General features: G+C 59.8%; 1 protein-coding gene across 4 annotated transcripts; it reads right to left on the bottom strand.

The window, feature by feature from the left end:
• Window positions 1-66: 66 nt before the first annotated feature.
• NFKB2 (nuclear factor kappa B subunit 2) lies at window positions 67-8,051 on the bottom strand. Of its 4 annotated transcripts, none has more exons than XM_075533750.1 (23): window positions 7,895-8,051; window positions 6,574-6,819; window positions 6,161-6,236; window positions 5,997-6,040; window positions 5,716-5,814; window positions 5,486-5,637; window positions 5,104-5,210; window positions 4,857-5,015; window positions 4,304-4,408; window positions 4,138-4,235; window positions 3,904-4,042; window positions 3,589-3,717; window positions 3,276-3,476; window positions 3,047-3,188; window positions 2,568-2,682; window positions 2,241-2,448; window positions 1,935-2,104; window positions 1,674-1,776; window positions 1,387-1,538; window positions 1,007-1,076; window positions 666-838; window positions 452-563; window positions 67-350 (listed from the first exon to the last, which is right to left on the bottom strand). In XM_075533750.1, the coding sequence occupies exons 2-23, from the start codon at window positions 6,592-6,594 to the stop codon at window positions 226-228; spliced, it is 2,700 nt and encodes an 899-aa protein (XP_075389865.1). In that variant the 5' UTR covers window positions 6,595-6,819; window positions 7,895-8,051; the 3' UTR covers window positions 67-225. The 4 variants fall into 4 exon arrangements, with proteins under 4 accessions (XP_075389865.1, XP_075389866.1, XP_075389867.1 ...); XM_075533751.1 differs by having other exon boundaries at window positions 67-347; XM_075533752.1 differs by having other exon boundaries at window positions 4,138-4,223.
• Window positions 8,052-10,664: the final 2,613 nt, after the last annotated feature.

Below are 10,664 nucleotides of genomic sequence, written 5' to 3'. Positions count from 1 at the left end.
TCTTTCTAGTGCTTGATTTGGGACCAGGGTAAGCAGCAGGCTCTAGGGACAAGAGTCACATGAGAATTGCCATCAATTGGGGAGGGTACCAGGCCCCCCCTTCCTATCAGAATCCTTTATTTGCCCCAGCTGAGTGGTGGCCATGGTGTGTTAAATAAGAGTTGAAATAGGTGGGTATGCTGTACAGAGGGCACCCAGGGAAGGGGCTGGTGGGTGGGCAGCAGGTCAGTGCACCTGAGGCTGGGGGTGTCCATGACAAAGCCCTCCCAGGGGCTCAGGTGGCGGACCCAGCTTCTCAGCCTCCTGTTCCACCGACTGGCTCCCATAAGCACTGTCCACCTTCACCTCTGCTGGGGGAGGGGGCAAAGGAACAGTGATCGTTAGGGCCTTAGACCTTCTCTTTCCCGCCTCCACCTGATCCAGACCTACCTCCCAGGCCAGAGCCTTTTACCTGTGCTGGGGAGCTTGTCTTGGGGGTCGGGACCCCTCAGCAGTCTCACACCCTCCTCCAGGCCCATGTCGGACAAGGCGTCCAGTAGACCAGCCAGATCCCCGCCAGCCAGCTGAGGGGAGGGCAGAGGCCTGAGGTCAGCATTGTGGCCAGGGTGTGGGGCAGCCTCAGGGGTTGGGAAAAGGCAGCTGGGGCTGGACAGGGTTGGGCCCACCTCGTAGCTACGCAGGAGGCTACCGCTGGGCGAGGCCGTCTTGCGGTAGGTGTCCACCAGACTGCGCAGCCCCAGCCGCTCGGCCAGCTCAGCCCAGCTGCCCTGAGCTCCGGGCCCATCAAGCAACTGCTCCAGGTTCTGCAGGGTGGCATCCCCCAGTGACAGCCCTGGCCCTGAGGGGACACACGGGGACCTGTCAGGAACCTCTGAAATGAACAGAGGTTCCCTTTCTTCCCTGGTATCAGGATGGACGAGACAGAGGCACAGGCAGGCAGGGCTCCTGGGGGCGATGAGGGAGGAGATCTCTGTGAGGAGGGGGGCACTGGATGGGGCGAGCTCACCTGCTGGGCTGGGTGGGGTCAAAGGGGGCTCTGTGGTGTCCTGAGCAGCGTTCAGCAGCAAGGTCCGCACCTGGGATGACAGCCTCAGGTTTGACCACCTCCTGCCTGGCCTGGAAGCACCCCCTGCCCCCAAATCATACCCATCGACCTTGAGTCAATTCTGACCACAGCCACCCTATATAAGTTTGAGACTCTAAATCGTTCCTGGAGCAGACAGCCTCATCTGTATCCCTTGAAGCAACTGGTGGATTTGAACCGCAGACCTTGCAGTTGGCAACCCAATACCTGGTCCTCAGTCCCCAGGGACCCCGAAATCCAGATACCCTGGATGCTCTGCCCACAGCTGGTGCCCTGTACTTCCAGGCCTGTGTTGGCCTGACCTTGGTGCTCCGAGTGAGGTCAAGAGGTGTGTGGCCACGGAAGCTGCTCCGGGTCTCCCTCTCCGGCCCCTCAGAATCAGAGTCACTGCCTGAAGTGGGAGGCGAAGGTAGTGGGCACAGGGGCTCCTCATTCTCCGCGTGGATGTCAGCACCTAGGCGTGGACATGGTCAGAGAGAAGCATGTTCAGGCCCCTAGTTGAGACTGCAAACCAGAGGGCATCAGAGACCACCCCCTCCTGCCTCCTTCCTCAGCTCACATGCCCCCCCCGAGGGTAGGTGAGACTGACCGGCCTTTAGAAGCAAGCGGGTAAGGGTCGGGGATCCCAGGCCAGCTGCCAGGTGTAGAGGGGTGTTTCCCGCAAAGGTACGGGCGTTCACGTTCGCACCCAGCTGTGGAGCACAAGGGAAAGGTTCATCATAAGGTAGCCCCTTGGCTGCCACCCCTTACCCCTCAGCTGCTTTCCTGTTGCAGGGCCTCTCTAAGGCCCCACCTTGGCCCCACCCCACCCACAGTGCTCAGCCTCACCCTCTCAGCGTTTCTGTCCTACCTTGGTGACCAGATGGGTGACCAGCCCCAGCTCCTCCATCTCTGTGGCTAGATGCAGGGCTGTCCGGCCCCCCTGCCGCTCTGCAGCCTCCACCTCGGCCCCACTGCCCACCAGCAGATCTAGGCACTCTGGGCTGCGGGCACGGACTGCCAAGTGGACCGGGTAGAGGCCTGGGGGTGTACAACATTCAGCCAGCAGCTGTGACTCCAAGTTGGCCCCAGACGGGGCAACCTTGACACTTCATACCCACCCGGAACACCCACTGATCCCCTTCCTGGGCTCTGCCCACATGACATGGGGACTCACCTTCAAAGTCGGCTGTGTGCAGCAGCTGGAGCATGGGAGGCCCCCCATTGCGCAGCAGTGTGTGCAGCAGGTCGGGTGCCCCAGCCCGCAGTGCTAGGTGCACAGCTGAGTCTCCATGCCTGTCCAGCAGTGCAGGGTCTGCGCCCACCTGCAGCAGGAAGCTCACCACGCTCGCCTGCCCCGTGATCACTGCCAGGTGCAAGGGAGTCTGCGGGTGCAGGCAGGGGTGAGCCAGGCCTGGCCCTGACTGTCACCCCCCCCCCGCCCCCCCTCCCCCCCCCACCGGCTCTCCAGCCTCTAACCCCTGCCCAGTGGGTGCCTCCTCACCTGGTGCAGATGGTTGGTGAGGTTAATGACACCGAGATGTGGGGCATGATAGATGACATGGGCTATCTGCTCAATGACACTGGTCTGTCCGTGGATGATGGCCAGGTGCAGTGGTCTGGGGATGGGATGGGGTGGGGCGGGGCGGGGGTGAGACTCTGGCCCAGCCCTCTACCCTCCACGATCTCCTTCCAACACCTCCTTCCTTGGGGCCTTGTCCACCCAGACCGCTGCCATTGCTGTACCCGAGAGCGTAATCCTTCTGGGCACCTTTTGAGGTGGGCAGGTAATTTTACTATGCCCTTTCAGAAGAGTCCACAAATCTCATGTCGGGAGAGATGAATTTGCTACAAGCAAACATCCAGGCGGGACTTGAACTCTGCTTTGTGTAAACCAATAGCCCGGGGGCTCCAGGACCACCCACCCCTAACCACCCAGGCCGGCCTGCCCCGCGCCTGCCCCCGCCGCCCGCCGGCGCCTACGTGTCTCCGTTCTCATCCTGGGCCGTCAGCAGGTGGCGCTGCCCCGCCAGCAGCGAGCGCGCGTCCGCCGTGACGCCATAGTCCAGCAAGGCTCGGGCGCTGCGCTGCGCCAGGCCGAACAAGCGCACGTTGTACTCGCGGGCTGGGGGCGACAGCAGGCGTGGGTGCGGGCCGGGCCGCCCCCACCCTAGTGTCCGCCCTGCCAGGGTTCGGACTTGGGAGGCCGTACCTTGCGCCAGCATCTCTGGGCTGGGCGGCTCGCGCAGGGGCGCGCTCGGCTCCATAGCTTCCTCTCCGGTGGCGTGAACGCCGGGCCCTGAGGCCGACATCTGCGCCCCGCCCCCGCCTCCTGGGTAGCAGCCCATTGGGGCTGCACTGGACTGGTAAGGGCTGTAGGCCAAGGAGGAGGGGAAAAAGCCGAGGCTGCCACCTGTGGGTACAGGCGGGGCAGTGGGGAGGGGGCACAGTCCGGGCTCCCGGGCTGGCTCCCCCATCAGCTCACCTCTTCACCTCTCCCATCCCTGCCAGCAGCACCCCCTCACCTCCTCCTCCAGCTCCTCCGTAACCCCCAGCGGAGCCTCCAGAGCCCCCACCCATGTGGGAGCCGCCCCCGAAGGGCTGGGAGAAGGTGGGCAAGGCCTTCCTCCTCTTCCGCTGCACTTCTTCCTTGTCTGGGGACAGAGGGAAGGAGATGTCAACTCACAGGCCGACTCCCCTTCACCCTTCACCCAGCCTGGTGAGGGGCTCAATTAGGTCCCTCAGGCCGACCCCTTCCCACAATTGACTTGGCCCACAGGTCCCCTTCAGCCCAGCCCCAGTTCCCCCAAGCCCCAATGGGCCCTCCCGGGGGGTCTCACCTTCCACTAGAGGGTAATACGTGAACTGTTTAGAGTCTGAGACATCCCCTCCGCGCTTGCGTTTTAGTTGCAGGAACACGGTGACAGGACGCTCGATCTTCATCTTGTGGTAGGGGGGTGTCCGGAACACAATGGCATACTGGAACATGGAAGAGACACATGGGTGTCAGTGGGGCCTTCGGGGTCTTCACCCAACTCTGCCCTGTGCCCGGTCCCAGCCTGGCCCCTGGGTACCTGCTTGTGAACGTCAGTGGGAGAGAAGTCCCCAAAGGCCTGCCAGCCATTCTCATCATCCTCGTAGAAACGAACCTCAATGTCATCTAGGGAGAGAACTAAGGAGCCCTGGTCTCCAATCTTGAAGCCCAGTGCCCCTACCTCCCTGCCCGGTCTCTCGCCTCACCTTTCTGCACCTTGTCACAAAGCAGATAAACTTCGTCTCCACCCCGCACAGAGCCAGCTGTCTTGTCCATTCTTGAAATCTTCAGATTCGAGGCCCCAGGGGACTCTAGAGGACAGAGTGTTGATGAGTTTGAGGTGACAGACTACTACGACCCCATTTGTGGGGGGCAGGTTTTGTATTCTTTTAAGTCAGGTGCAGAGCGTCTGGTCTGCGGGCAGTATGAGGCCCAAGAAATCAATACCAGCTAACATCACAGGCTTCACCAAAGAGAAGCTGTCCCAGCCATCATGTGAGGGGTGGGTTAACTAAATGGTAGACCAGTATAACCCACGAACGATGTTATACATTTCCAAATGGCTCTTGGCCGAAAAAAGGTTCCCTACCCCTGCATCTCCAAGTACCAAAGACTCAAGGCTACACAGGATAAATGACCATGCAGCTCATATGTGTCAGGACCAGGTTGAAATCCAGCATTCAAACCTATAGGTTGGAGGCTACCCTTCTGTTCCCTTGGCCACCCAGGCCAGGCCCCTTGGGTGCCCAGAACACTCACTGCTGTCGTGGATGGGATGGGAGATAACTGGCTTCAGGGGCAGGGAAAAGGAGCCGTCGCTGGCTCGGAGGAAAGCAGAGAAGCGCAGGCGTACAATACTCAGATCCATCACCTTCTTCAGCTCCTTGGCCTCCTGCTCCAGCTCCCGCCGCTCAGCATCTGGGGCATGGGCACATGTATATCCTGGCCTCTTCCATGTCTGTTCCTCCACATCCACCTGACATTACTCCCTTGTCCCCCTTCTTACCCGAAAGGCCCTGGGGCCTGGAGCGGAGTCGCTGCCTCTGAAGTTTCTGTGTCATAATCTCCATCATGTTCTTTTTGGTCACATGTAAGACTCCCAGGTTGTTAAACCTAGGTAGGGCAGGGGAGGGAGCCAGAGGCCTTTGCCCATGCAGTTTCTTCCTCCTAAAGCTCCCTCCCCATGGCCAAGGCTCTGCTTAGCTCAGTCCTACTTCCCTCAGGAAGTTTGCCTCCTAGTTCCTTGCGCTTTCCAGCTCTGGGGCCCACCTAGGTCTCTTCTCTGGGTCAGATACTAAGTTCCCTGGAGTTGGATAGGAGCCAAGGACTGGGGGAAGGGGGGCAGTGAGGGGACACACCAGTGGGGGCCAGGGGTAAAGGGCACCTACTGGGCAGTCATGTCCTTGGGCCCCACAGACACAGTGCAGACCCCCAGCTCCGAGCATTGCTTCCCAACAAGGCTGTGGGCGTGAGCGCGAGGCGGGTCGCTGTGTGTTACCAGGTCCACTTCGATCTTGGCCGGTCCCTCATAGTTACAGATCTGGCAGGGGTAAGAGCCATTGGTCAGGCACCTGGACATACTGTCCGCTCACCACCCTCCAGCAGCCACTGGGCTCACCTTGACCGTAGGATAGGTCTTCCGGCCCTTCTCACTGGAGGCACCTGGCAGTCCCCCATGGGAAGGACCTTCACAGCCATAGCGAAATCGGAAGCCTCGCTGCAGGTCCAAGGGCAGAGTGACACTATGATCACCTCAGTCAGTCACACCCCTGACCAGAACCACAGCCACACCATGGTGACCAGTTGCAGTCACCCATCTCATCCCACAGTAGGCTCCAGCTAAGATCACCAGCTACAGTACCCATGCATCCTGCCCCCCTATACTTTCTGCTCACTCACCTGCTTAGGCTGCTCCACAATCACCAGGTAGGGCGGGCCATCGGCTGGGGACAGAGGGATCTCACATAACTAGGCTCTACCAGCCCCTCTCCCAGGCCAAGGCCACATGGCTCACCCCCCCCCTACCCCCACCCCACCAGCTCCCTCTCCAGGGGCTTGCTCACCTGTTCCTGGGGCTGGCCCCTTGGGCCCCACAATGGAGGGACTGAATTTGAAATCATACTCAATGCCATCCAGTGCCTGATTTGGAGATAGACGGGGGAGGGGGGCAATTTTGAGCCCCTTGGCCTCTCAGCTTTAAACCCTCCAAAACCACTCCCCCTCCTCCTCAGGCCCCAGAGAAAGCTCCGGTGGAAGCATAGTTTGCAGGCAGGCGGGCCAGCCGGCAGGCAGGCAGAGGATGGCCGGGAGGGGCAGTAGCTGGGCCAGGAGATCTGGAGCAGGGTGGATGGAGTGGGCAGCACACGGGCAGCGGGCAGGTGAAGCCCATAGGGGAGAGAGGTTCCTGCACGCGCAAGCCGAATGGAAGGGAGGGAAGTAGCCGCTGGTCTTGGGGGGGCCAGGCGGTGTCACTCACTGGGTCGTAGCAACTGTCCATTCTCTGGGCTGGGCCCGGCTCGTCCACGGCTCCAGCCGGCTTCTGCTTCCTAGTGTTTCAGGTGCTCGCCGTGGGGGGAGGCGGGCAGCGGGAGAGAGACGGATCAGGCCGAGGGGTGGGCGGGTGAGGGGGCCCCCAGCTTTGGGGGAGGGTCCGATATCCCCCCAGCCGTCCCTCCGGAGTGGGGCCGGCAAGATCCGGTGGAGGGCGAGATCCGGAGCTGGGCTGGGCCGGGGAAGGGACAGGAAAGTTAGAGCAGCTCAGGAAAGTCCCGAAAATACCAGGGGGAGGCGGGGCCGGAGGGGCGGGCCTGGAAATGACGCCACTGGTCCCGCCCACGCGGCGGGAGGGGCGCGAGGCCCCGGCTCGGGCCGGCGGGTGGGCTCGGCTGCCTTTAGGCTGGGGGGCGACGAGAACCAGGGACGCCCGCCAGGACTGGGGCCAGGGCAGGAGGGTCTTTCGCCGTCAGAGAGGCTCCCAGACCGGGGCCAGGCCCGCCTCTCGCCCCCCTCCCTCCCCCGCTGGAACAACCTCGGGATTTTCTGCCTGGAGGGAGGCCATGACTGATTCACCCCGGGGGCTTTTGGGGGGACATTCCTGCTGCAGGGGGGCCTCCTCGCTAAACAGTCTGTAGGCGGGGTTCTTCCCAGCTGGGGGGCCCGGGGTTCTGTCTCCGAGAACGGAATTGGGGACCAGGGGCGGGAAGTGTCCCCTATCTGGGGCAGGTTCCTCTTCCCTGTCGCTGAAACGTCTCAACGGCCGCAGATTTCCACATCACTCCGACTCTGGATGCTGAGACCGGCAGACCCCTGTAGCCTCCTCCCCCAGGCCCACAGCCGTGTATTGCCCACGTGTGTCACCACCACAGATATACAAGTGTTTCGACCCGTGTGTCGGCGCAAGTGGGACTGCATGGCATCAACGTGCGTGTGCCGGTGAACGTCCCTAAGCTGCTCAGGGTGGGTACATGTCTGAACGTGTCTTGCTGTGAAAGGGCGCGCGTGAACATGACTGAACTGGCGCGTGAAGGGTGTGGGTCCAGGCACCCGTGGCCGGGAAGCGCGTCTCATGTGCCCAACGGTGTAGGGACACAAGCGCTGCTGGCTCACGCCGCCATTCGTGTAAGCGGTGGTCCAGATCCGCGTGTCGACGTGCAAGGTTGCAGCTGTGTGCTCGTGTGTCTGGTTCGTGTGAGTGCTCTGGGGGTGCGCATCTCTCCAGCCCTGGGGTTCGGTCAGGTAGAGGCCCTCCCGTTCTTCTTCGCGTTCCGGTCACCCAAGTTGTAAATTCGGCCACTCACCGTGGCGGCGCCTTCGGTTCCCGCTCCTTTTCTGGCCGACCCGCCGTGGACCGCTGGCGACACTGCTCCAGCCACCCTGGCTCCGGCCGGGAAAGTCCCTTTTCCGCCCCCCACGGGGGGGAATTCCCGTGACGTTTCTGTAAGTCCGTGTCATGCCCCTTTTCATTGGCTGAAAGTTTCACTCTCGGACTTGCGCGTCCAATCGCAAGCGACCCAGGAGCGCCTCTTAGAGGGCAAAGCTGGGCGGGCGGGGAGGACCGGCTGGGGATGACCCTCGCCCGGCCTGGGCTCAGGCCGGCCTTCGGCCCAAGGCGGGACCCGTGGGCTGCGCACCAGCCCCAGCTCCGACCCCGGCCCACGTCGCCCCTCCCGCGCTAGCCTGCCTTGGCTACCTCTGAAGTCGGGGAACCCCAGAGGGAGACCGCTGGTCTCAGTTCTGGTCTCCCACCTTGAGCAGGGCCCCGCTTCCGGGAAGAAATCCAAAAAGCCCATTGCCGACGTGTGATTCCGAAGAGGGCAGTTGACCGAACGGTCGGGCCCGGGACGCCACCTAGCGGCCTTCCTAGGCACCGGCGCCAAAAGACGTCTCCGTAACCTCCTCTCCTCTCCCCTCCTCTCTCCCCTCCCCTTACCCCTCTCCTTCTCCTCCCTTTCCTCTCCCTCTCCCCTCTCTATCCTCTCCCCTCCCCTCCTCCCTCTCCCCTCTCTATCCTCTCCCCTCCCCTCCTCCCTCTCCCCTCTCTGTTCTCTCCCCTCCCCTCCTCCCTCTCCCCTCTCTATTCTCTCCCCTCCCCTCCTCCCTCTCCCCTCTCTATTCTCTCCCCTCCCCTCTCCCCTCTCTATCCTCTCCCCTCCCCTCCTCCCTCTCCCCTCCCCTCCTCCCTCTCCCCTCTCTATCCTCTCCCCTCCCCTCCTCCCTCTCCCCTCTCTATTCTCTCCCCTCCCCTCACCCCTCTCTATTCTCTCCCCTCCCCTCCTCCCTCTCTCCTCTCTATTCTCTCCCTTCCCCTCACCCCTCCTCTCCCCTCTCCCTTCTCCCTCTCCTCCCTCTCCATCTCCTCTCCTCCCCTCCCTTCTCCCCCCTCCGTTTACTTCAGCCTCTGGTCCAGAGCTGGGGGAGAGACCAGCTGGATCTCAAACTTACTTACAATGGCAGGTTCACAGGGGCGGGGGCTTTCAGCTCTGCACGCAGGAAAGGAAAATAGGAGACTGGTCTTGTCCGTCCACCACCAATTATAATTGAAAAGGCATCTAGAGTCTAATAGTTTCAATTTCTTCCTATGCAGGAAATCACTTTTTCATACTTCTCAACTTCTTCCCCATGTAGTGGTGGGTGGTGGTGGTGGGGGGTACTTTATGCCCACAATAAACCAAACCAAACTGCCACGGAGTCCATTTTGACCCCTAAGGACCGACCCAATATAGAATTTTCCCAGACACAATGCTTCCGGAGCAGGGGTCTCATCTTTCTCCTGGGATATGAGAAAGTGGTTTTGAATCACTAATCTTGCAATTAACATTCACAATACGTGAAATAGGATGTTCGGTGATGTGAACACAGGACTGGAGACCGCACTCCCAGGTGAGCACTCTGCCCAGCTGGGATTGGCTGTTGCCCCTTTATCTGCTAAGCCTGCAACAGGGAAGGACAGCTTGCTTGTGAGAACATGCAATGGGGCGGAGGACAGTAGACAAGGACTCGGGTACCCAGGGAACATACTTTTCATTGACACCCTTTGGGACTGTCCCAGACAAAATCAGTATATTAGTCTTGGGAGTTAGGAGCCGAGTGGGAGTTTGTACCTGGCCCCATATCGCTGCAGGCCAGTGGCTTCCAGGCCCCGTTCAGCAGCTGGATACTACTGACCTTGGATGTATATGCCATGGGAAGTGCCTGAATGATGAGAAATGCATATCTACAGATTGTGTGTTGGTTGGTGGCAACAGTGGTTGGGAGAAAAAAGACTAATGAGGTAGCATTTGAGCAGAATTTCAAGAAGTGGAGGTGGGAGCCATATGGATATCTGGGGAAGAGGGAAGAGCATTCCAGGCAATGAAGCAGCCTGGGTCAAGGACAAATAGGAATGAACGGGTTTGACTTTTTGAAGGCCCAGCAAGGAGGCCAGGAAGGTAGAATGAAGTCAGAATGTTCTTTCGTTCTGAATGAGATGGCAAGCCATTGGAAGATCTCATGTACTGGTATTAAAATTATGTGGCATTTTATATATATAGATATATAAAACCTTTTAAAGTAATAAGATAGGTGAAGGTTTACAGAGCAGACCATCAGTTTTGCATTCAATGAATTCATACACATTTTGTTTCAGCTCATCCATTGCAATCCCTCAATGTACCATTCCTTACCCCACTTCTTCCCGTGTTTCCTGTTTCCACTCCACCTCCTAAGCACTCTGTCCTTGGATAAGTGCTGCCATTTGACCTTAAATGGTTGATTATTCTAATCCAGGGGCAAGTTCAGTCCCAGTCCTTAAGGGGGACTAAGGGCCATCAATCTCTATCCGGCTGATAAGCCCTTCTCTTCGAATTTTGAGTTTTGTTCCACATTTTCATCTCCACTCTACCCAGGACCTTTTCAGAGCAGTTGGTAGTGGTAGCTGTCCACCATGTAGCCCTTCTGGCCTCAAGACTCTGCAGACTGGAGTGTGTGTGGCTCCTTAGTCCACTGGACAAGCGTTTCCATGTATCTTTCGAAGGTTCGTTTTGCCTGCTGTGTGGAGAAGAGTACAGTGGACGTGGACGGACAAAGAAG

The sequence above is a fragment of the Tenrec ecaudatus genome, chromosome 16, assembly GCF_050624435.1.
Source record: "Tenrec ecaudatus isolate mTenEca1 chromosome 16, mTenEca1.hap1, whole genome shotgun sequence".
NCBI lineage: Eukaryota > Metazoa > Chordata > Mammalia > Afrosoricida > Tenrecidae > Tenrec > Tenrec ecaudatus.
This window is presented reverse-complemented; position numbering and strand designations above follow the sequence as displayed.